This window comes from Schistocerca americana, chromosome X, assembly GCF_021461395.2.
Source record: "Schistocerca americana isolate TAMUIC-IGC-003095 chromosome X, iqSchAmer2.1, whole genome shotgun sequence".
In the NCBI taxonomy this organism is placed as follows: domain Eukaryota; kingdom Metazoa; phylum Arthropoda; class Insecta; order Orthoptera; family Acrididae; genus Schistocerca; species Schistocerca americana.
Window position 1 is genome coordinate 945465225 of NC_060130.1, and position 27385 is coordinate 945492609.

General features: G+C 42.6%; 1 protein-coding gene across 3 annotated transcripts in view; it reads left to right on the plus strand.

Moving 5' to 3' along the window:
- LOC124555076 (SH3 and cysteine-rich domain-containing protein) overlaps nucleotides 1–27385 on the plus strand; it is a 981469-nt gene that overhangs the window by 800324 nt on the left and 153760 nt on the right. For 2 of the 3 annotated variants that reach the window (XM_047128864.1, XM_047128865.1), the window contains one exon: nucleotides 13275–13436. The exons of the other annotated variant lie outside the window; for it this stretch is intronic. In XM_047128864.1, the coding sequence (XP_046984820.1) occupies nucleotides 13275–13436 (162 nt within the window). The remainder of the gene's footprint in view (nucleotides 1–13274; nucleotides 13437–27385) is intronic. 3 annotated transcript variants of the gene reach the window in all.

Sequence of the window (27385 nt, forward strand, 5' to 3'; positions counted from 1 at the left end):
CGAAGGGGATGTGATGCGGCACAATTTCTCATCTCAAGACTGAGAGTCAGTATCCACGGTTAAAATTTGAATCTCTCTGTAATTTCCTGCGCAGTGAGGACACGTAACATAGTTAGTAGTGATCCTTCAGTCGGATGGAGATATTAACCGCAGTGACCAGTCAGTGGTGTTCGAATGGAAAAAGCTGTTGCGCGCAGCTCGTGGTCGTGCGGTAGCGTTCTCGCTTCCCGCGCCCGGGTTCCCGGGTTCGATTCTCGGCGGGGACAGGGATTTTCTCTGCCTTGTGATGACTGGGTGTTGTGTGCTGTCATTAGGTTAGTTAGGTTTAAGTAGTTCTAAGTTCTAGGGGACTGATGACCATAGATGTTAAATCCCATAGTGCTCAGAGCCATTTGAGCCATTTTGAGAAAGCTGTTAGTTGCGACCAGCCTCCATCCGCTCCCTTCTCTATAATTAACACAGCCACTACACTACACACAGTTGCCTATACTAAAATAATTACACTTAGGACACCTTACAAGAAAGCTACAGTAGCGCTACCAATGAACATGGCTTACAACAAGTTGTGAGCCACACGGAACAATAACAACAATAATGCCTTGTTTTATTTGAAAATCTCCCATTTCAGCGTGTGACCTGCCACTGAGGAGCAGAATAGACTGTTAAGTACATCCGAGTCCATTGTAAATGAGGAAACACGCAACGAAACTGGCGAGCCATATTATCACTTTGAGGAAAGAAACACTCGAGTGTAACAATCTACGGAATGTCCAAACACACCTCATATCCATTAGCGAGACCTGACAGTTGCAGACGCATACCGAAAGCTTCATTACCTACAAGAAACTGACCTACGGTTTAGTCCACGGCATCCTTTGCGAGGCGTCGCGGTAGCAGCGTCTATATCGTTCTGGGCGCAGAAAATTCAGTTCTTGGGAATTTACTGCCCTGGCTAAAGGCTAAAGCACTCCGTTGTTTCTCTACCGTACTTATACCTATGTAAAGAAATACAGCATGTATTTATTGCATTCGCAGTTGAAGCCACCACGTGCAATTACAGCTATCAAGTTTTTGCAACAGAATCTGCAGTTTCAATGAAGCACTAAATAAACACAATGCGTATTGGTTTCTTCTTCTTATATAACCAATAAGATTTCCTTTAACTCATGAAACAAGAACAGTGGTAGCCGAAACGCAAACGTATGGCATCCCAAGACTTCTATGTTAAAACGGTCTCCTTACTTATTCCAAAGATACTACCGGATGTCTGGCCCAAATAGACAATAGAAATATTTATACAGGGTGCCCCAAACCTTTGGGACCAAAATCATATAGACGATAGAATTTCCTAAACTGACGAATGAATAATTGGTTTTTTACTGACATATACAACTTATACCACCAAAGTAAGTTAATATTGTCGGAGAAGAATCTGAGTAGCACCGTGGTGTAGTGGTTATGAAACTAAACTGTTGCATGCAGGATCATGAGTTCAAAACTCACCTGGACTGTACAATTTTAATTTCTATATTCAGTTCGAGTACATTCTAAAAGTATCCACAAATGTCAAGATCATTGTACTGGAATGTTGTGTAGCTGTATATATACTGTATGTGTTCTGGCCGGAGGCAGTTCGCTCCGCGCTCTTGTATATGAAAGTGCTGAATAAACCTTCGTTAAGTGAAGTTAGTGTTCGTCATTCATCTAATTACACCTTCTTCTACGTAACATTATTAACTGTTCAAACTCAAGAATACCTGAGTCAGTGCACGAGTTGACAGATAATCGATTGACAGAACTGAAGTCTGACTTAAAAGTCATTTGGCTACATTGATTCCAAGTGCTGGTTATGCTCGGGGGCGAAACAGCCGCTACACCAATTACTCTCTCCGGGAATAATTTTTTGTCAAGGACCTTATCCAGCTCTCTGGGCCTCGAGCAACCACCGTTTTCGCAAATTACTATCCACGGCGGTAAATCTTTCCACTTTGAATGACGCCTACCGCAAAGTTATTTTCTTCATAGTCGTTAAGGTTTCCGGATACTACATCCTACGCTATACGTTAAGCTCACTGTACAAAATATTATTCATCCGCCTTCAAACACCAAAAATGCCTCTGAGCACTATGGGACTTAACATCGGAGGTCATCAGTCCCCTATAACTTTGAACTACTTAAACCTAACTAACCTAAGGACATCACACACATCCATGCCCGAGGCAGGAATCGAACCTGCGACCGTAGTAGTCGCGCGGCTCCAGCCTCAAACACCACACTATAGTCTGATTAAAATTACTTGATAGTTGACAGTTCACGTGTTGTAGCTGGTTTCCTCCAATCAGAGCGCTCAACGTCACACCAGAATCGTTCTCCGTTTCCAAATTGCCATAACGATTAGTCAGTTCACTTCCAGCTCCTTGTCTGGCTTTCTTTTTTGATGTGTTTGGATTTTGTACCCTGGATCTCGCCCTTTTATTCCGTATTTCACCACACATGACAACTACGACAACCACACACACACACACACACACACACACACACACAGACACACACACAATGATGCCAACGAAATAGACACATTACATACACAGCACCAACCAAACACTACTGGATTCTTCTGCACAAGACGCGATTCAACGTCACATATACAGTTATTATAATCGGAGAGATCGCCTTACATTAGATAAGCTTCGCACGATATTGCATGGAGGCGAATTTTTGAAGACTGTACTAATCGTTGCGATTAGGTCACTAGAGACATAAATACAATCAGTTTCCGCCGCATAATGGCGTAGCGCAGTGGTTAGCATTTAAACTTGACGTGTGGAAGGTCGTAAGTTCGAATCTCGAGAAATGCAGCGACGTTCTTTATTTTTATAAATCTAATCAAAAGATTTTGATTATTACTTTTATTCAGTTAATCGGTTTACACGCATATCTTTTTAATTTTTAATGCTTTGCTGTGTCATTTCCGTCATCATATTGACTTTTTTTATTTGCTATTATTTTTCTTCCTATCATTCGTTTTTTGTTTGAGGTTAACCTTAAATGCCATGAACAAAGCTATCGTGATTTTATCTCTTCCGCAGATTATTGATCGCCGTTTTCTCAAATAATGCACATCATGAGCCTACAAAAAGCGTCGTTCAGTCATTGGTCACTTAAAATCAGCTGTCGACAGAGCATTTCCCATTTCTGTCATGCATTGTGGTAGCCGGTTCCAACATCGCTCCGCGTTATACACTAACAGCATTTGTGAATTGACCCGCCATGTTTGTGCATCGCCTGTAACCCAGCGGTAGCTGCCAGCGGATGTGGCAACACTGTAGTGGCAAGTCAAGTATCAAGTAATTTTAATCGGACTGTAGCCTTCTTGGAGCGTTTTAGATAGTGTAGAACTGGTATCTGGCGTGGCGGTCATTTGACTCTCCACTGCTGTCGTAAGTCATAGCAGTAAACTGGTGTGTATGTGCCATTGCATTGTATGGAATCGGCGTAGGAAAATGGGCCGACATGGACACATGCATGACAGAAGGGCAGAAAGGGGCCATTATGTTTGAACGTGCACATGGTTTGGACGTGCACATGACCACACTGTGAATGGAGTTGTCCGATTTCCTTATGTATCAAACCAGACTGTCAAACGTGCGTACAATTAATGGGGTACAACGTAACATGGTGTAAGAAAAGTGGTCGTAAAAGAGGCCTAACTGACAAAGACCTGAAGGCGACGCTTGTCAGTAACAGCCAGTTTCAAACCGACAGTAATTGGAATTGTTCCTGTCAGTGTATGCAAGTCCATCTCCACCATCTTCCAACCGAACATTGCGAAGGAAGCTGTATGCAATGGACTTCTAGAGTCGGGAATCTAATTGCACGTTTTCAATGGGCCAAACAACATACAAACGGGACAGTACTTGACTGGAGGTGTCTAATGTGGTTCTCTTTTCATACGATGCCGGACGTTGAGTGCATCGACAGCCCAGTAAGGCGTGCTGGAGACGGTTCTTTGAAGTTTACGGCGGTATTGTTCATTCTGGGTTCACTCATTCTGGTTACCGTAAACATGAACCAAGATGCTTATTTCAAGAGTCTTGGTGGACAATTATTGCTCTTTCTTTTACACCTTCATGGGGAGTACACAGTGGACACTGCGGTATTCAAGGATGACAGTAGCTATGTTCACAGGATTGTGTGTATACGTTTCTGGTATGACAAAGAATTAGGCACTCCATCCTACCTCGTCCGGCCCGCTAAATCACCTGATCAAATCTCATAGGAAATATCTGGGATTATATGGAACAACAGGTGAAACGCAGCAGTCAGAATCCCCGTACTACGAAAGCTCTTTGGGATATAATCAGTAATGAATGGCTTCAGTTGGATATGGCGTGCCGTTAGAAACTTGAGGCGAATTGCGGCTATTATCAAGCGTAAAGACGGTGATAGAAGGTATTAGCATGATGCCTCCTAGAAGCGACTTTTTGTACGGTGCGTTTACAAGTGCGAAATCCGTTAACGAGTACTGCTTGATTCTTGGACAAACAGTAATGAAATGTATATACTGGTAAACTACTCCGTAGTCGCGTCACATACCACTGTGTACCGATTTTTAAGGTGTTACCGCCGACGTCTATGCAGTAAGCAAGTGTTTCTTACGGGAAATAAGTTGTTCACAAACGCACAAATTGCTTCGTATTGCTTGAAGTATTCATTTGCTACCATTTGTACCTCATCTCAAAATATTTAGTTTAGATCATCTACAGCCTGCATTTTTTACCGCAAATGTTTGGGGCATCTTGTATAGCTCACAAGAACATAACATTCGCAATTTCCGTGGTGTTATCACCACACAATTAGTCAAGTAAAACATTTCCTGTAGTATGTGGATCCTAGGGCAGCAAAGAGATCGATGTATCGTTATAGGAGGCAAGGGCGATAACCATCCCTACCTCCCAGGCGTGTCTTTCACAGCATTAACTCGACCAACGGCAATGGTGAATGCTGGTCGTGACGCGTGAGCGTCAGGCCCGGGTTGAGAGGGCCATTTCCATCCTTGGAGCCTAATATACCGCTCTGAGTTTAACTTTACGGCTATTTCTGTATTTATTAGGCATTGGTTCTGAACTGGGATTACGGGCAACAACTGTCTTCTTGGACTCAGTAAGTGCTTCGCTATCGACAACTCGTGCTTCGGACTCGACCAATCGCGAAACGTTCTACCGAGACGGCGCTCCGAGAACGCTCTACAAAGCTTGCGTGTGTTTTGAATATTTGTTAGTTTGTCGGATTACACTGCCCAAGGCTTCCTCATAGTTCTACCAACACAACACAGATTGTCAACAACAAGTAGTTACAGAAATATGGATTATAAAGTGAAATATTGTGTGGCAGCACACTTAGGAAGACATCTGGACCGGCCTTTACTGCTTCTCAATGACTTTATAACTACCCCCTGTGTTTGTAATTTCGTTCCTGCAATGCGTGGTATAAAAAAAAAATAAAAAAAAAAATAAAACTGGATTTCACGTGCTTCACTCGACGCTCAGTGTCAACGGTGAACGTAAGTTCGTTTCTCGTTCCAAATGAAATAGTATTTAAAATGAAATTTTATGTACTCATCGATTGGATGGTCCCAATTCATTTCATCCCTTTTCAATATGTGTATAAAGGTTGTCTATTAAGTGCATCTGTTTGATGCAGGCAACTGTAATGGGAATTTAAGTTTATCCATATTTTAGAGCTGTGAAGGTGACTGTATTCAACATAATACCGGCTTCAGTCACTTATTTTGTGTTTTATTAGATTACATGATGCACTTCTGACCCTGTGGGTCCATCATCAGGTGCAAATTGTCCAATAAATAATTTACATTTGCTCTTGAGTGAGTTAAAATACGTTTTCCCGTTATGTTAGAGTTAGATGTTAGGTTTTGTATTTCGTGAATCAGTCACGGAAAATATATGGGTAACACTGGAAAAATAGTGACAAACTTACCGAACAAACAATGAAGAACATTTTTAATCTTTTTTAAGATCGGCATACCTTCATTCTGTCATCGCACATCTTGTCACTCAAGGCGCACATTTGTGTACACATTTTAAAAATATGGTGATATGGTCCAAGATGAAGTTTAGATCTGAGTATTAAGAAGCTGGCATATGCAACGAGTAAATTTGAAACAAATCTTTAAAATTAGTAACACGACTATGGCTAGCTAAATCTCTCTGTTCATTTAGCATAGATTCGCGCTTTTTGATTTTATGGAGGTACACTTCCAGCTGTTCAAAAAAATCGAGGTTCTTAATATTAGCTTCGTTTGTATTACTACGAAACTGATTTAATCCTGTTGATAATGTGTTTGGTTTCTAGCATATGCTGTGCAACAACTGAATTTTGAAAGTGGTTAGTCTAAAAGCATTTATATGTTCTTGGATCCGGTTTTTGTTTTTTCTGCCTGTTTTCTCTACATAGTACGCAGGACAACAGGGGGCTTGATACTTTATACATTCCACTGCTGTTGAATATTTTTCGTTATCTGTTTTTATGTTGTTAACTAGTAAGTGTCCTAACTTATTTTTAGTGGGGACTGGCATTGGTACGTTGTTTTTTCAATACATTAGCAATTTTTCATTACATGGGGCCTGTGTATGAGATCCTACCAAATATTTTATCTTCTTTCTTAGTGTGGCAATTTTTTGTCTTATTTTTGTATATTTATGTGCCTAAATTATCAGTTGTTTCAGGTTTGTAGCCAAATTTTATAGCAATACTTTTTATTGTGCCCAATTTCGTCCTAAGGCTGTTTTGTTCCAAGTCAAGCGAGTGTGCTCCGTGTAGCTGGACCTAAAGGCAGCATAACGTGTGCAGCGGGATGGCATGATGAGTTGTCAATTATTGCATGTGTGCATGTGTATTTCCCTGTTTGCTGAACTTACGTTTTTGTTGGAGGTTGGTGATTCTGAGATACAGGATGTTCTACTGTGGATTTTATGCCTTTGCGGAAAGAACTGAATAATGCAAGTAGTTCCTAAGTCTCCTCTTTTGTGCCATCATATAGCAGCAATGTATCATCAACATACCTCCGTAAAATACTATGTTAATTTTGAGCTGGTTGTTTCTTTAAATAAATTAATTTCAAGATGTGTGAGAAACATATCTGCCAGGACACTTGATATACTACAGCCCTTGACAAGACCCTCTTTCTGTTAGTAAACTTTCCCATTTGAGGTATAGTAGGTGACCTCTGATACTTATGAAACCGATAACTTTTAATATTTTACTAAGTTTTTGAAGATTGCTTCTATTGCTTCTTCAGTTGGTGCATTTGTAAATATTTCAAGTAGGTTAGTTACATCAAAAGAAGCAAATCTACACTATGTGATCAAAAGTATCCGGACATCTGACTGAAAATGACTTACAAGTTTGTGGCGCCCTCCATCGGTAATGCTGGAATTCAATATGGTGTTGGCCCACGTCTAGCCTTGATGACAGCTTCCACTCTCGCAGGCATACGTTCAGTCAGGTTCAGGAAGGTTTCTTGGGGAACGGCAGTCCATTCTTCACGGAGTGCTGCACTGAGGAGAGGTATCGATGTCGGTCGATGAGCGCTGGCACGAAGTCGGCGTTAACATCCCAAAGATGTTCTGTAGGATTCAGGTCAGGACTCTGTGCAGGCCAGTCTATTACAGGTATGTTATTGTTGTGTAACCACTCCGCCACAGGTCGTGCATTATGAACAGTTGTTCGATGGTGTTGAAAGATGCAATCGCCATCCCCGAATTGCTCTTCAACAGTGGGAAGCAAGAAGGTGCTTAAAACATCAGTGTAGGTCTGTGCTGTGATAGTGCCACGTAAAACAACAAGGGGTGCAAGCCCCCTCCATTAAAAGCACGACTACACCATAACGTCACCGCGTCCGAATTTTACTGTTGACACTACACACGCTGGCAGATGACGTTCACCGGGCATTAGCCATACCCACTCCCTAACATCGGATCGCCACGTTGTGCACCATGATTCGTCACTCCGCACAACGTTTTTCCACTATTCAATCGTCCAATGTTTACGCTCCTTACACCAAGCGGGGCGTCGTTTGGCATTTACCACCGTTATGTGTGTCTTATGAGCAGCCGCTCGACCACGAAATCAAAGTTTTCTCACCTGCCGCCACTGTCATAGTACTTGCAGTGGATCCTGATGCAGTTTGGAATTCCTGTGTGATGGTCTGGATAGACGTCTGCATATTACACATTACGACCCTCTTCAACTGTCGGCAGTCTGTGTCAGTCAACAGACGAGGTCGACCTGTACGCTTTTGTGCTGTACGTGTCCCTTCACGTTTCCACTTCCCTATCACATCGGAAACAGTGGAATCTGGAAATCTCGCGTACATACGTAAGACACAAGTGACACCCAATCACCTGACCACGTTCGAAGTCCGTGAATTCCGCGGAGCGCCTCATTTTGCTCTTTCACGATGTCAAATGACTACTGAGGTCGCTGATATGGAGTACCTGGCAGTAGGTGGCAGCACAATGCACCTAATATCAAAAACATATGTTTTTGGTGGTGTCCGGATACTTTTGATCACATAGTGTAGCATCTGCAGGAATATCTATATCTTTAATTTTAACTGCTAAATCTTTTATATTCTTAACTGAGTATGACTTACCAAAAATAAAGTACTGCTTCCGAATTTCAGTCAGTAACTGAGAGTTTAAAGGTTGGTTGGTTGCTTGGTTGATTTGGTGGAGAGCACCAAACAGCGAGGTCATCGGTCCCATCGGATTAGGGAGGGAAATGGAAGGAACTTGGCCGTGTCCTTTCGAAGAAGACATCCTGGCATTTTCCTCAAGGGATTTAGGGAAATCACGGAAAACCCAAATCAGGATGGCCGGACGCGGGTTTGAACCGCCGTCCTCCCGAATGAGAGTAGAGTTTAAAGAAGGTATATTTTTAGAATTGACAATGGGCCTAAATAGGCCATCAGTCCCCTACACTTAGAACTACTTAAATCCAACTAACCTAAGGACATCACACACATCCATGCCCGAGGCAGTATTCGAACCTGCGACCGTAGGAGCAGCGCGGTTCCGGACTGAACCGCTCGGCTATAGCGACCGGCAGAACATTAAGCTTATAGGTTTTAGGTTGATACAGGGAGTAAAATAGTATATTACTGGAGGTATGTTGATGATACATTGCTGCTATATGATGTCACAAAAGAGGAAACTGAGGAACTACTTGCATTATTAAATTCTTTCCACAGTGGTATAAAGTTCTCAGTAGAACGTGAGGGGAACAAAAGCGTAAATTTCCTTTAGCTTAGAATCGCCAACCTCCAACAAAAACATAAGCTCAGCATGTACAGAAAACAGACGTACATATACATAACAATTGACAAATCTTCATGCTGTACCCTTCATGCTGCCTTTAGCTCCATTCTACACAGGGCACAGTCACTTGACTTAGAAGAAAACAGCCTTAAGACAGAACGGGACATGTCGATAATTATTGCCACAAAGACTGATTACACAGATAAAACAGCTGATAATTTAAACATACAAAAATAAGACAACAAACTGCCACACTATGAAAGAAAATAACAGGTTTGGCAGGATCTTATACCTAGGCCACATATCACAAAAACTGATGACCTATTTAAAAAACAATGTAACACTGTCAGTTTCCAATAATAAGTTAGGACACTTATTAGTTCACAAAACAAAACATATAATCAAAAAATTCAACAGCAGTGGAATGTTTAAAGTATCAAGCCCCAGTCGTCCTGCGTATTATGTAGGGAAAACAGGCATAAAATTCAAATACCGGTTCCAGCAACACACAAATTGTTTTAGACTTAACCACCTTCAAAATTCAGCCATTGCACAGCAAATGCTAGAAACCAAACACATTATCAACAGGATAAAAAACAATTTGGTAGTCCTACCCAATGAATCCAGTAGTTAGAAGCTAAATTTCTTAGAACAGCTGTAAATATACCTCCATAAAATCAAAAAGCGTGAATTATGTTAAATGAAAAGACAGATTTCGCTAGTCATGTTAGTAATTTTAAAGATTTTTTTAAATTTATTCCAACTTCTTTATACTCAGATCTCTGACACTATGTGATAAACTTCATCATTGAACATATCACATATAGGAACAGTTTTTAAAACGTGTAAACAAATGTACACCTTAAATGGCATGATGTGCGACAGCAGAATGAATGTATTCTGACCTTATAGATAAAAAATGTTCTTCCTTCTTCGTTCGGCAAGTTTGTTACTGTTTTCTCCATGATCCGTTTTTCCGCACATGACTCGCGAAATACAAATCCTAACGTCTAACTTTAACATAATAGGAACATGCATTTCACATCATACAAGAGCAAACACAAACCATCTACATCTACATGGATACTCTGCAAATCACATTTAAGTGCCTGGCAGACAATTTGCACCTGATGATGGACCGACAGGTGCCGAAATGCATCATGTAATTTAATAAAATACCAAAAAGTTGTGACTGAAGGCAATTTTATTCATCCTTCCTGTGAACTGTAATAGGTGTGTTTATAGTGTAGTGTTACGTTTATTTTGTTTACTGAGAGAAAGGAATGGATAAAATTCAGTACCAGTACACAATCCTCTCGAATAGCACCAAGGCCGAGTTTAGCGTCCCCATCCGATGGACGAATCACCGACGACAGTGTCACGTGCCAACACAGCAGAGAGGTATGGAATTTAATCCAGAGCATAAGCGCAAAGTCTGCTGATCTGGAACTTTATGCCATCGTCTCCCATCCCCTTGTCTGCTATATTGTGGAGGTGAAAATTTCTTACAGCTCCAGTATACGACCCGGCTACCTCCGAATCGAGAGCCAACTTCCAGGTGAGCTTTTGCTACCATGGCTACAGAGACGGGCTAAGAACGTGCAGATACCATTGTAATTGGCCCTAGATTTGGTTGTCAGGGAAGGTTTCAGGAAGAGGTATAGGCATTACAACGTAAAATGAAGAGCAAACCGCCTTCAGTCACAAGTTGCGTTTATTTACTGCACTATGCATTTCGAGCCCTGAAGGGTCATCTTCAGGTGCTTTTTAGTGATTTACATCCGGTTTTTTAGTTGTTTGCCTGTTGATATTACATTTTTGTGTTACAACATGGTATATTGTAGATATAAGTTTAACAGCGTTAATAATATGAAAGTAACTTACAGTTTAACATTGTATGATGTCTGCTTCTGTAGTGCAGTTGGTATACACAATACATATCTTTAATTTTGCAGTAAATACTGGGATATATACATAGTCACACACTTTCTCGCACATTGTAGTAGCAGAACGTAAACATGCCAAAGATTCTCGTTCATACAGATGTTCTACTTCTAAATATAATCGATTTTCTTGTTTCACAGAAGATAATGTGGTATAGTATTACTAGTACACAGGTATTATTAAAATAATTATTCGGCACCATGTTGTAGGTTGTCAGCTGTTTGTACTATTATAGATTTGATTCCTCAGGAAAAATAAACTTTTAAAGGTGTAGAAAAAATCGTGGCTGTTGAACTCTGTTTGTTCATTCAACAAGTTTTCAGAATATTTTTCTTTGTGTAGCATTATTTCTAACTGTTCTAGTAGATTAAGTTTTTTACTGTTGGGTTCTGTGTGAAGTACAGTAAGACTGTTGTGGATGTCGTCAACTATGCGTTTATTAATATACATGTGGTTAGCTATTGTAGATTTTTCAAAATGGTTTAGTCGAAAGGCGTCGGTGTGTTCTTTATGCCGTGTGTGGAAGGTTCTTCCAGTTTTTCCTATGTAAAATGCAGGGCAACTGTTACATTGTAATTTATATATTCCACTATGTTGTGTTGTTATTGGCTTGTTTGTGTTCACTGTGTGAGGTAGGTGGTATCCAAGTTTGCTGTTTGTGGAGAAAGATATTTTAATATTTGTTTTTTTGAATAAGTTAGCTGTTTTTTGTGATACTGTGCCTAAGTATGGAATGCTAGTGAAGATTTGTTTTGTGTCAGTAGTTTTCTTTTCAGTGTTTTTGTGAGTGATATTGGTCTGAATTTTTCTAGATAGTTTATCAATTGATTTTATAGAGTAACCATTATTTACTGCTATTGTTTTGATAGTATCTATTTCTTGTGTTAGTGCTTTGGGTTTTAAAGGTAATGTATGTGCCCTGTTCAACATTGATCTAAATGCAGCATACTTGTAGGTTGGTTTTCGCTAAATGTACATGTTATGTTCTTGTTGTTCATTCACAATTGTGAGGTCTAAGAAATTTATGTATTGATTTGTTTCATGTTCTATTGTGAACTTTATTTTATTGTGGAGTGAGTTGATTGCACTAAAGATGAACTTGAAGAACTCCTCACATCATTCAACATTAACAGCCACAATTTTTTCTACACCTTTAAAAGTTTATTTTTTCCTGAGGAATCAAATCTATAATAGTACAAACAGCTGACAACCTACAACATGGTGCCAAATAATTATTTTAATAATACCTGTGTACTAGTAACACTATACCATATTATCTTCTGTGAAAGAAGAAAATCGATTATATTTAGAAGTAGAACATCTGTATGAACGAGAATCTTTGGCATGTTTACGTTCTGCTACTACAATGTGCGAAAAAGTGTGTGACTATGTATATATCCCAGTATGTACTGCAAAATTAAAGATGTGTATTGTGTATACCAATTACACAACAGAAGCAAGCATCATACAATGTTAAACAGTAATTTAGTTTCATATTATCAACGCTGTTAAACTTATATCTACAATATACCATGTTGTAACACAAAAATGTAATATCAACAGGCAAACAACTAAAAAACCTGATGTAAATCACTAAAAAGCACCTGAAGATGAGCCTCCAGGGCTCGAAATGCATAGTGCAGTAAATAAATGCAACGTGTGACTGAAGGCGGTTTGTTCTTCATTTTACGAAAGTAAAACAGGTACGGACGAAACACTGAAAAACAATGGATAAAATTAAGAAACGTTACAACGTACCCAAACGAAGGACAGGAAGTGTCTGTGTCAGCCCATCAGACCCGCAAGCGGCGGGGTGCGTATGTGCCAGCCGATAATCCTCTCTCCTTTTGCGAGCTGTCGCGATCCTTCTGGGTGTTCCTTTCTCAATTTCCGCCAGTATATGTCCTACTGACGTAACCTTTTTGAGCTGCCCTGCCAGTAACCAGTAACGGTGCTCGTTTACTAACTGTGGACCTGGTGGGCGGCGCGCAGAGGAGGAGGTAGACGCGACGTACCAGGTGCTGAAGCAGGCGGGAGAGATCCGCTCGGCGGGGCCGCAGCCGCACCAGCCCCAGCAGCAGCAGCAGCCGCAGCAGCACAACTCGCAGCACAACCCGCGCCGCTCCCTGCGGCCGGCCTGCTCGTCCAGCTCAGGTACTGCCCGCCGCCCGCCGCCCGCCGCCAGCATCCAGCCGCCAGCGCCGCACTTCCTTCCCCGCATCTAGCCAGCCGCTTCCGACTCAGCACTACAGCTGACACCATCGACCTCGGGGATCTTTTCATTACTCCACCTCTAATATATACACAGTTTCGTCACTTCTGCTTCGGTGGTTCAGTGGTAATGTGTGACTACGGATTTAAAGGTCTCGCGTTCGATCCCCGATCATTTCGAGGATTTTTATCTGTAACTTTCCACTTCTTTCAGCTTTGGCACTGTTTTGCAATGTGAAAAATGGCGATTTGCACAATGGTTCGTACTCGAAGTTAAACCATATTTCCCACTAGAAATGACTATGTTTCATTTCATAGGTCGGAGGCACGCAACGGCATTCCGCCTCCAATCCCACGCCTAGTAAAGTACGGTAATAAAAAAGGAGTCGGACATAATTTTCGCTTGATATTACGAATGGGAGCTCCCTTGAGCTATACATATATATGTGAAATAATGCCCGTAACAAAGAGAAATAATCCAGTAGTATCTGATTACAAGATTGTGAACATCCCGATAACGTCAAATCGCGTATGTAGCGACAGTACTAAGAAACTCTATGAGGTGGGACGACGACGTAAAATCAATATTACACGAAGGGAATAGAAGATTTAGGCTTGTCGGGTGTATTCTGGGAAAATGCACTGTATCTGTTAAGAAAATCGCATACGAGGCAATTCTGCGACCAGTTTTAGAATATTGTTCCAGTGCTTGGAGCCCTCGTCAAGGTGTAACAATAGACATCTAACCAATTCAGAGATACACTGTTATGATCATCACAGATTGATATGGCCCACATGAAAGTATGACATAAATGCTCTGGAAACTTAAAGGGAATCCTAGAAAGAAAGATCGCGTAGATCTCGCGAAAACCTCTTAGATAAATTTAGAGAACCTTTGCTTGCATTGTATACCTCGAGTAAGGGTTAGCCGCGCGGTCTAACGCGCTGCTTCCCGAGCGGGAAGGCGTGCCGGTCCCCGGCACGAATCCGTGTCGAGGTCCGGTTTGCCAGCCAGCCTGTGGATGGTTTTTAAGGCGGTTTTCCATCTGCCTCGGCGAATGTGGGATGGTTCCCCTTATTCTGCCGCAGTTACATTATGTCGGCGATTGCTGCGCAAACACTGTCTCCACGTACGCGTACACCATCATTACTCTACCACGGAAACATTTGGGGTTATGCTCATCTGGTATGAGACGTTCCCAGGGGGGATCCACTGGGGGCCGAACCGGACAATAACCCTGGGTTCGGTGCGGGGCGGCGGTGGGGTGGGTGGACTGCTGTGGCCTGTTGTGGGATTGTAAACCACTGAGGGCTATGGCGAGACAAAGCCTCTCCGTCGTTTCTAGGTCCCCAGTTCAATACACGATACACACACAAGGATCATGAGAGATCAGGGCGTATAAAGGGGCATGCAGACAGTCATTTTTCCCTTGCCCATTACGCGAATGGAATAGGAAAGAAAATCTGGAATATTGAGACTACATACCCTCTTCAGTGCTGTGTTCGGTGTCTTGCAGGGTATGTAGGTAGATGTAGCCGAAGCCAGTGCTTCGGCTGGAAGAAAGTATGTCAGGGAACTTACCTTTAATGTGGTAGTTCCATAGTATTAAATCTCAACCATAACTTCTGAATGTTTAGCACTCATGTTGTCTCCAGTGTTACCGAGATATCATTTGTTGCCTTCAGTTCTTATAGACTCCCAAGCTCTATTGGAAACCAGAGTCTTATGTACACGAATTTTTTCCCTCAAACTAGATTTTTCTTTTCTTTTGTTGAAAAGTGCATTGATTTCACTGTAAACATGGCATCCTAGAAATCTGTTCTTCACTTCAAGCCATGAATATTCTGAAGTGAAATATTTGTACTGTTATTCATTCCAACAATCTGGAATATCTGAAGTTTCGCAAGTCACCACATCTGCATCATTTTCTTCATAGTCAGTCACTGATTTTCAATAACACGTGTGCTGTTTAATTTCTCAACACACTGCTTTCTAATGCTACCAGGTAATTATAATTGAACTGAGAGTGTTCCGAGTGCTGCAGTGTGTGTTGTATACATCGCAGGTCACTGAAAAATTGTGGGTATGTTCATTAATCAGTGCGTTTGCAGAGTATGCTGTAAAATAATAGTTCCCCTTTTTGCCAAAAGGTGAAAATATGGCGTTGTAAGCTGTCATAATACGAAATGTTTCCCCTTTTGACGCCAGTATGCTGTTTGTCGCTTGGCGACACGCTTTGTTGTCTCTTGAGAAGTGGCTCTTGTTGTTAGGTTATGAAGGTAGAAGTTTTCCGTATGAAACGCAATGGCTTTTATGCACAGAACTGTCGCATATGGAGCTCTGCTCCGCGAATGCTTTGCAGGTACATCCACCTGTACTCATCGTATGTGACTCTGCGGTGTGGTTTCATAAACTCCTTCATTCCCGGCCCGTTTTTCTTCGGGAACAAGACACCTGACATGTCTGTTAGGTGTAGAGTGACTTCTGCACGTTATAAGGACCTCTTTGTGCAACACATAATTCCATCTTTGCAAAAACGCAAATGTGTGCACATCACTATTTTCATGCACTATGGGGCGACACGACATATCACTTTCCAGGTGAAAGATCTTCGGTAACGACCACATCATCTATAGGCAATTTCAAGATGTGTGGTCTTCCATATCTGATTACGTAAATCCATGTGACTTCTGACTGTGGAGGTATATGAAAGATCGTGTCTATCAGGGATGTATCAGTACTATTTATGGTCTGAATGATAGCATACGACGACATATCGCTCTGATTACACCGGATACAGGGTGAGCAACTGTCGACCATGCCATGTAATGGATCCAGTATGTTGCTGAGTTGAGAGACCATTTTAAACACATGTTTTACCTCGTGACCACATACTAATAAACATGCTAAAACCACCGCTATTACGTCTTTGATCGATCCTTCCCTTTACCTGCGCCCACACCACGTTCTGACTGCTTACAGCGCAATATTTTCACCTGGTGGCAGAAAGTAGAACTATTATTTTTGTCAGCATACTCCTTGGGCGCACCGATTAATGTTTCAGTGTCCTGAGATGCGTGCAGCCCACGCCAGAGCACTCGAAATACTGTCAGTTTAATTTTAACCGCCCAGTAGTTTACTTCTTACTTACATGGTTGGTTTTTTCTTCAGGCACTTCATCAAACTCATGATGGCGAAATCAGAAAATGATACAAAAGTACAGTTACTCTTCAATCACCTCATGGGCCACTTCACAAATTCGGGTACTAATACCATTTCCAACCTCCAACGAAAATGGAGGAGTTAACACTTGTACCGCTGTCATCGTACTAATGTAGCTGTAGACTGCAGTCATAGGAAAAAAGAAGTTACCTTGCGTTCAATAAATTTCATGATTATTGATTGTAATAAAATTGATGTAGACATGGTTTGGCATAAATATTCCTGGGAACGCCGTTCCCACCCGTTCCCATCCACCTAAAGCACTGGATGAAGCATATTCTGTTCAAAAACCAACCTTTTGGTTGATGACAGCTTTACACTAGTTTACAGCAGGTGGTGCTCAGAACTTGTAGGTACTTGTCTAAAATCATGTACCATCGTCAGCTGTTATGGAAACATTTATTATTGCTACCAGCGTCGGTTGTTATTAATCTTTGTCAGGCAAATAAATTTTTCAATCACTCTCTGTGTGGATACACACATGACGTCTCATATCATTCCACATAACATAGAAAACACGAACTGTCGGTCATAACTGAAAACATAAAATTTAAACGTTGTTAAAAAGTTCCACCATATCAGTAACGCAATAGTACACCGCATTCAACCTCTGGAAACTCGTCAGCTCTTGGAGCACCATCGTTGTTTCACGTCTGAACCTCGATTAACAGCAATAAACAATGTTCAAAATTTTCACATTTAGTTATGTTAGCTATTTCGTGTTTGTGACGTTATGCACAGTGAGATGAAACGTCATATATGTATATATACATACACACACAAACACACACACACTGTAATTGAAAAGTTTCTTGTGCCTGATAATGACTAGTAACAATCAAAATTGGCAGCAACAATAAAGATTTTCAAAGCAGCCGACCGTAGCACAACACGATTTTTGACCTTACAAAGTTTCAGTAACTTACTGGATTTCCTCTAAATAAAATACAAAATTATGTTAAAAACTTATCATCGTAGTAGTTCAGTATGGTAACCTTCCCTTGTCATACACTTTCCGTTGAATTCAGATTTGAGTTTGGACAAGAGCATGAACAACGCAAATTCTGATGGGTCCAAATTAGATGAATCTGGGAGTGTTAAGGACTGTTATTCCTCATTTGCTCAAAAACTTAGTAACGCGGGGAAGGGCCAGAAAACAACGGTAACAAATAAACAACCATCGTCGCAGACCTCGTGTACTCGAAACTGACTGTTTATCAACCACGAGAAAAAATTATTGTTCGTACAGGAAACTTCAGTCTGCATAGCGGTAGTTCCCTACTTACTCGAGTAATAACGCCATTTGTTTCTCTGGCAGAAACATGGCCCAGAAACTATTGAATCGACGATGTTTTCTTTGCGATTGACAATAGTCTGTTAGGAATACCAGTAATTCTTTCATACACAGAACAATTCCATCAGAAGCAGCAACCAGTCGCTATGTATTGTTTTGCTATATTTTGTTACCGACGCTTGATCTTTTAAGCCGACTCACTGACAAGTTTGCTAGATTAGGCACAAGTAAAGATGCACGCTATCGACCTCCTTTCCACACTATGTCATATTTATGAGGGTATACAAAGTGTAATATTTATGAACATCCATTTGTTCCTGAATGTGACACTTTCGACCAGAAATATTTGCCACGTGCATCATACATGGTGAATTCCTGAATGTAACATCCACGCCCAAATCTCCTAGCCCAATTGGAGGCAACTTGCTTACCTCTTATCTTGTAAAGATAACTCGTAGTCATCGTCCCAATTGGTTTTTTCTCCGCCTACCGCTAACTCTAAAGTGCATGCAATAAACAGTGCATAACAAAGTGGCAGTATGCGAAAATCTCAACGTTGCTAAAATGATAACTGCAAAATAACGGGATGCCACTTGATCCTTTTTGTTCATAAAATCACAAAACCAAGAAAAAGATTACTAAAGCCTGTCCACTATTCATGTCCACAGCAACGTTTCTGGATGCTGATCATAGATAACACTCCTCAGGATCTTAAGATGAGCATTAGATCACACTTGCGCATTTTTCGAGGCAACTTTTAACAAATTGTTCCTTCTTAACGCGAAATCGCACTTCACACACTGAGTCTTCTTGAACAACATTATTAGGAACGGTTTTATATATTTATATATTGGCATTCTTTGCCTCCTGTAATATCTTCTCCGACGGTAAGGCATGGCTGCGTGCTTGGTGCGGCTGCCTCGAGTCGAATGAGCATGCTGTTGCCTCACGAGAGATATATACAGTCCCGTGACGTCATACTGATAAGCTTATCTGGGCGTGGCAGGAAGTAAGCCCGCTCTGTAGCGGTTTGGAAGGTAGGAGACGAGATACTGGCAGAAGTAAAGCTGTGAGTACCGGGAGTGAGTCGTGCTTCGGTAGCTCGGATGGTAGAGCACTTGCCCGCGAAAGGCAAAGGTCCCGAGTTCGAGTCTCGGTCGGGCACACAGTTTTAATCTGCCAGGAAGTTTCATATCAGCGCACACTCCGCTGCAGAGTGAAAATCTCATTCTGGAAACATCCCCCAGGCTGTGGCTAAGCCATGTCTCCGCAATATCCTTTCTTTCAGGAGTGCTAGTTCTGCATGGTTCGCAGGAGAGCTTCTGTAAAGTTTGGAAGGTAGGAGACGAGATACTGGCAGAAGTAAAGCTGTGAGTACCGGGCGTGAGTCGTGCTTCGGTAGCTCGGATGGTAGAGCACTTGCCCGCGAAAGTCAAAGGTCCCGAGTTCGAGTCTCGGTCGGGCACACAGTTTTAATCTGCCAGGAAGTTTCACTGAATCACGTGTTACCACTTCGGAAACTGATAGTGAATTCCTCCGCTTGATCATAAAATAAGCATGAGATCGCGTATGTACATCATCCTCGACAACTTCCAATAAATTATTCCCTTCTAAATGAGATCGCACTTCATACACGGATTCACGTGTTGTCTCTTCGGAAGCTGATCGTAAACTCGTAGCGAGTTATCCTAATACTATAGTTTGGCGCCGGCCCGCTCAGGGTAAGCCCGTGATTGGTTTATCTTGTCCCCAATGGTTATTAATAGTAACTGAAATTACAATTAGTTTCTGAGTATTAATTGAAAATTATTGAAATTATTGTTAACAAGTCGTCAACGCATGTAACGGCAGCAGCAAGTTTGGAGATGTATATTAACATTCAAACAATAAATTCAAGTAGTGAAAGATACGCTTCTTGGCGCCAAGCACCGTAGGTGAATCGCCGCTGCCTGCAGAGGTTTCAGCACGATGCAGCCGCTTCTACTCACCCCACCGTTCTCCCGCTCTGAGAGCATCCGACGCATCATGCGACGGTACGCGTCTTACTAGCTCAATCTTTCTATACTGTACGTTGAAGGATAACAAAAAGTATAATAACATGTTGGCAGAGATGTGGCAAAAATTCCACAACTGTTTTACTCCAAACAAATTAGACGGAAGGTTCGCTGGTACTCAGCCATTCATTCATCAATTCATAAAACATTCATCGTGTTCCGTACATTCCAAAACGAAGGAAAGCTTTCATGGATGTGGAACAAGTCTAATTGTACATTAGCTGTAGTAGGAGCCACTGCAGGCAACATATGTGAAAAATTCTAACAAAAAATTATGATTAGTGCTAATCTATTTTCACTGATGATTATGGGAAAGAAAACTATATTACTTTGTATTGGTATTACTGGTTATATTAAGAGAAAAGCAGCTGCTATGAACGAAGCCACTGCTCTTCCTGCACATCTCAACAGCTATTGTTATGTAATACTTCAAATTAAGCATTTATGTAGCTTTAGACATCGCACTATCAGCTATACTCGTACAATTGCAGAGCCAGACTCTGTTTAATACTAACATTAGAGTTAGACAAAAGTTACACACCTGAGTACAGATTTCTGGCACTTAATAGGACGAGCTGCTAATGAGGTACTGCTTTTTGAGTATCTGAGGTTTCTCAATTTATTACCTGATATCGAAAAGCAACCTGTTACAGGCTTTCGCATTAAAGTATAAAACTTGCTTCGGATCCTTAGGCAGGGATGCATTGTCTATGGAAATTAAAATGCTACTTGGTGATCCACCACATCCTCCCCAGCCTAGGTATCCAGTGATTAGTACTCTAGACTTGCATTTAGGTGACCCAGGGTTTCAATTCCCAGTCTGATCAGTTAGGTTTATGTTTCCTGTGCTTTCCTAATATCGATTAAGGCAAGTCCAGAGATGGTTCCTTTGAAAAGTACATGTCCAGTATCCTTCCCTATCCTCCCCCGAGACAAGTTTGTATTCTGTATCTAATTTCCATGACTTTAAACACTAATCTCCTCCTGTTTTTCTCATTCTGGAGGTACACAGCTCAAATTCTTGTCCGGGCGTCCATGTATAAATTTTCTGTGGTTTCCATAAATTGCTAAAGACTTATGCTTGAATGGCTCCTTGTCCATTCTAAGCATGAACTATGTCTCTAATAGCCTCGTTTTATACTGTTCATCAGGTTCTATTCTCAATTTGTGTTCTCTTCCTTTCAGGCCTAGTCGATATCCGAGAAACAGATCAAGTGGACAGGTCTAGTGGTAATCTTCTCAATGGTCCATCAGATTTCCCTCCAACGTCCACTGCAGTGTGTAGATTGTCTCTGTTTTCGTTCTACAGAATTTGCTGGCGATGAAAATGTCAGTGATGGCGAATCGCATAGTGCTTAATCCTGATTCGATCCTCGTTTCATGGCAGACTTTTATTTCTTATAATTTTCCGATGGATTGCTGTGGCGTTTCTGATGATCAATGAATCCATTTTCTGTTCTGTACGACCTTTTAAATTCAGTTTGCTTTTCAGATAAGACTGTATGATTTGCTTCTTATTATCTGGTTTTGCAGAAACAGTTCATCAAATCCTCTACACTTGACATATTATCTCGATGTCGTCATCTGTCTGTCCTTCTTCTAATGCTAGTACTAGTACTTTCGTTTGTACTTCAGAATTGTGAAGCAGCTTTATCATTCAATTCCTTGTGGGACCGCACGTTTTGTTGAAGCGGTTACACAGCTTTCATCCCTATGACTATTGTTCTTCTAGACAAATTCATTTTTACTAATCTCTCCATCTTTTAAATGATAACTGAGACTGTCCTTTTCGACACTTTTCCCTGTTTCTTCTATTTGCATTAGGCGGCAATCTGACTGACGGAAGGACAGTCAAACATGGTTAACGATGGTGTGATTTACAGAAACACATGAACGACTTCTATGATAATCTATTCGAAACTCGAATACAGTAATACAGGTAATGAATCTTAAACAGTTTTCCACCAGTGACTTCCTCAGATTAACAGCTCGGTGGGAAAGTCATTACTGTCTTCCTTAGTCTCCCCCAACTGCAATTTACTGATTTGGTGGGATTTGGCATCTCAAGCCGTCGATGAGTGATAACCGTCAAAGGCTATGACTGCAACATGTGCAATATTCCATACATTTTTTCCAGGTTTAGGCGTACCTGTGGACGTGTGTTCAGCCTAGTGGAAGCAGTCTGAAAGATACAGACTGTCAGTGAAATGCTTTGCAATAAATTATAGTTTTAGACTGTCAGTTATACAATGACGAATTTGTAGTGGCTGTCTCAGACTGGACTGTGGCTCCTGCAAACATCAGATGAAATGGAACATTCCAAATTTCTGCAGTTTCATCTGCGACGGCTATTCTTAAAGAAGGGAGAAATTCCTCACTTTTTTCGTTAATAAAGTCTTTAGTGGTGTGGCCCTGACTGAGGCAAATGTAACATCGATCTCTAAATCTTAAAATCTTGTTGCTTTTACTGTCTCTCCTAGTGATGCATCTCTCCAGTTCTCTCTTAGCAGTCCTCAGTTTTTGAGTGATTCTTTGCCCCATCAGAACTCCACGTCTCACTGCCAAAAATGTTAATACACAAAGATATTAAACTTTCCTTTTCAGACACATGTAAAGCTTAACTTTTGAAATCCAATTCGCTTGACCAAAGTCACTATCTTTATTTTTACTGTCCTATTCATTTCCCTCGCTTTCCATCCTTCAGCTGCCCTCAATGAAAAATCTGGTTCTTCATAGACAATTTTCTTTTCGATGTGATGATTATACGCTATCTAACTCTTACTGTAATTGATTGCCAGACCTACATACAAAGTTCCTCTGTTAAGTTCTTCTATTAGCTATTGAAGTTCATCTGCACTAGAAATAGGCAGCATAATGTCATCAGAAATGTCTACATATACCATCATGTAAAGTATGTAGCATCTTGATACTTCTACCCTGCAATAAGTACGTGGGCGTACTGAAACGTAACGCCTCCGAAATTTTCGTGTGCAAACTCTTCAAGCTTTTTAAATCTAACAAACTTTATTAACATTCTACATCTTTATTCCTCATGTCTACATGTTCATTTGTCAACGTAGTCACCCTGGCGACGAACACATTTTTCCCAACGAGAGACCAGTTTGCTGATACCGTTACTGTAGAATGTTTTGAGTTTGTTGGCAGACTCACAACCTCGCTCTGCCTGCACCGCTTCTTCTATGTCAACGTAAAGTTCTCGAAGGTGTTCTGTAACTTTTGAAAACAGATGAAATCGGATGGGGCCACGTCAGGAGTGTATGGAGAATGATCGATGAAGGCAAACCCAAGGAGTCGGATTGCTCAAAACGCAACAGAAATTGTTCACACATGTCCAGCCTCCTCTGTTTCGTATCAGGAGCGAGCATTCGAGGCACCCACGGTTCACACAGTTTTCTGTACCGCAGTTCTGTAGTGATGGCCTGTACACGCTCTCGTGATATGCCACACTTTCCTGAGAGCTGTGTCTATGTTATCCGACGATTTTCTCTGATGAGTTCATCAACCCGGTTCCGATGAGTCTCTTGGTTGCCGTACGTGCTCGTCCATTTCAAGCTCTGTCACACACGTTGAGGTTAGTCCAACCGTTTTTTCATTACGAGTATGATCAACCCAACGTCGCACGACACTAATGTCGATTCATTCGTCGCCGTACTGAGCTTTCATTCTTCTATGGATTTCAAGTAGAGGCATGTTTCCTGTTGTTAGAAACACTATTACAGCACGCTGGTTCTCATGCGTCGACATACAGGGTGACAATTAATGAACTACACTCCTGGAAATGGAAAAAAGAACACATTGACACCGGTGTGTCAGACCCACCATACTTGCTCCGGACACTGCGAGAGGGCTGTACAAGCAATGATCACACGCACGGCACAGCGGACACACCAGGAACCGCGGTGTTGGCCGTCGAATGGCGCTAGCTGCGCAGCATTTGTGCACCGCCGCCGTCAGTGTCAGCCAGTTTGCCGTGGCATACGGAGCTCCATCGCAGTCTTTAACACTGGTAGCATGCCGCGACAGCGTGGACGTGAACCGTATGTGCAGTTGACGGACTTTGAGCGAGGGCGTATAGTGGGCATGCGGGAGGCCGGGTGGACGTACCGCCGAATTGGTCAACACGTGGGGCGTGAGGTCTCCACAGTACATCGATGTTGTCGCCAGTGGTCGGCGGAAGGTGCACGTGCCCGTCGACCTGGGACCGAACCGCAGCGACGCACGGATGCACGCCAAGACCGTAGGATCCTACGCAGTGCCGTAGGGGACCGCACCGCCACTTCCCAGCAAATTAGGGACACTGTTGCTCCTGGGGTTTCGGCGAGGACCATTCGCAACCGTCTCCATGAAGCTGGGCTACGGTCCCGCACACCGTTAGGCCGTCTTCCGCTCACGCCCCAACATCGTGCAGCCCGCCTCCAGTGGTGTCGCGACAGGCGTGAATGGAGGGACGAATGGAGACGCGTCGTCTTCAGCGATGAGAGTCGCTTCTGCCTTGGTGCCAATGATGGTCGTATGCGTGTTTGGCGCCGTGCAGGTGAGCGCCACAATCAGGACTGCATATGACCGAGGCACACAGGGCCAACACCCGGCATCATGGTGTGGGGAGCGATCTCCTACACTGGCCGTACACCACTGGTGATCGTCGAGGGGACACTGAATAGTGCACGGTACATCCAAACCGTCATCGAACCCATCGTTCTACCATTCCTAGACCGGCGAGGGAACTTGCTGTTCCAACAGGACAATGCACGTCCGCATGTATCCCGTGCCACCCAACGTGCTCTAGAAGGTGTAAGTCAACTACCCTGGCCAGCAATATCCCCGGATCTGTCCCCCATTGAGCATGTTTGGGACTGGATGAAGCGTCGTCTCACGCGGTCTGCACGTCCAGCACGAACGCTGGTCCAACTGAGGCGCCAGGTGGAAATGGCATGGCAAGCCGTTCCACAGGACTACATCCAGCATCTCTACGATCGTCTCCATGGGAGAATAGCAGCCTGCATTGCTGCGAAAGGTGGATATACACTGTACTAGTGCCGACATTGTGCATGCTCTGTTGCCTGTGTCTATGTGCCTGTGGTTCTGTCAGTGTGATCATGTGATGTATCTGACCCCAGGAATGTGTCAATAAAGTTTCCCCTTCCTGGGACAATGAATTTACGGTGTTCTTATTTCAATTTCCAGGAGTGTATATCAAATAACATTGTCATAACTTCTCAGCGGTTTGCGTTAGGACGTTCAAACTGCGCGGTTGGCCGCGGCGCATGATAGGAGTTAGAATGCTCATGGTTTAGCGACGAAGCCCACTTTCATTTGGATGGGTTCGTCAATAAGCTAAACTGGCGCATTTGGGAGACTGAGAATCCGCATTTCGCGATCGAGAAGTCTCTTCACCCTCAGCCGTGAGTGTGTGATGTGCACTGTCCAGTCACGGAATAATCGTTGCTATTTTGCTTAAGGGCACGATGACTACCGAACGGTGCGTGAAGGTTTTGGAAGATGATTTCATCCCCATTATCCAAAGTGACCCTGATTTCGACACGATGTGGTTCATGCAAGACGGAGCTCGACTCCATCGAAACAGTAGAAATTTTGATGTCCTCGAGGAGCACTCTGTGGAGCTCATCCTGGCTCTGGGGTACTCATAGGCCACTGGCATGGTCCTCGATTGGCCGCCATATTCTCCGGATCTGAACACATACTACTCCTTTTTGTAGGGCTACATTAAAGTCAAGGTGTACAGCAATAACCTCAAAACAATTACTGTGCTGAAAAAAGCCATTCAGGAGGTCATTGACAGCATCGATGTTCCTACACTTCATCTGGTCGTGCAGAATTCCGCTATCCGTCTGCACCACATGATCGCCAATGTTGGCAGGCATATCGAACATGTCATAACTTAAACCCGAATATCTGTAATGACGTTTACACGTTGAATAAAGTGTGTGCACGCCGTAGATCGTAACTAATTTACGTGTCTTTTCCCGTAGTTCATTAATTGTCACGCTGTAGTTACGTTACACACCGCCAAGTTACACGTTACATTTCGGAGCCCTCTAGCGACAGCGCGTGGCACTTTGCGTCAGCTAAGCGGGGAAATCGACCGAGTAATATGCATGACATGTAATACCTCAACCTAGGCCCGCTCGGTTAGCCGTTCGGTCTGAGGCATGGCTTTCCGGGCGGGAAGGAGCGCCTGGTCCCCGGCACGAATCCGCCCGGCGGATTTGTGTCGAGGTCCGGTGAACCGGCCAGTCTGTGGATGGTTTTTAGGCGGTTTTCCATCTGCCTTGGCGAATACGGGCTGGTTCCCCTTATTCCGCCTCAGGTACACTATGTCGGCGATTGCTGCGCAAACAAGTTCTCCACGTACGCGTACACCACCATTACTCTACCACACAAACATAGTGGTTACACTCGTCTGGTTTGAGACGTTCACTGGGGGGTCCACCGGGGGCCGAACCGCACAATAACCCTGGGTTCGGTGTGGGGCAGCGGAGAGGTGAAGTGGACTGCGGTAGTCGTCGTGGGGTAGTGGACCACTGCGGCTGCGGCGGGGACGGAGCCTCTCCGTCGTTTCTAGGCCCCCGGTTAACATCCAATACAATACAATACAATACGTCAACCTATTTTGAGAACAGCTAAAACATTTCGGCGGCATTACTTTTAAGCACGACCTCCTATTATTACGCAACGCCTCCATACTTGGTTTACAGTAACTAAACTTACGTTTACATTTTTAGGACATGCGATACATATTCTTAACTGCTTAACCCAAGTACAGCATCCTCTCTGTTTCCTCATAATTCGAGATTATCGCTGCAATGTGATCGACGGTGTAGCCTGTCTTATTGTTCTATATATCCGCGAAGGAACGCCTGTTTGTTGACACTTAACAGCGTTGTGTTGTCAGTGAAACTCTCAAATTTTTCCGTAAATCACGGATAGCTCTCGACATCCCTCGAAAATATTACAAAAGATTACAGATGGAATGTCGGCAGTATAACTTTTCTGGCAGGCGTAGCTGGAAAAGAAGTGACGTCGTCCTGATGTTAAGTAGCTGTTGATGCGGAATGTTTCTTGTCAGTTGCCTTTACCGCACTCTGAATGTCGTGGTTTGCTGTTCAGTATATTTCTTGTAGATAAAACGCTGATGAAGCATCGTTTATGCACCAACAGCATGCGAAAATAACGTTGTTTATGCTTAGTAATGTCGTTTCTCTTTTCTCGTCAGACAGAAAATCGTAGTCATTTTGATGAAACAGGGCCACAAACATGCTTTCTAAATTCCTTTTTTAAT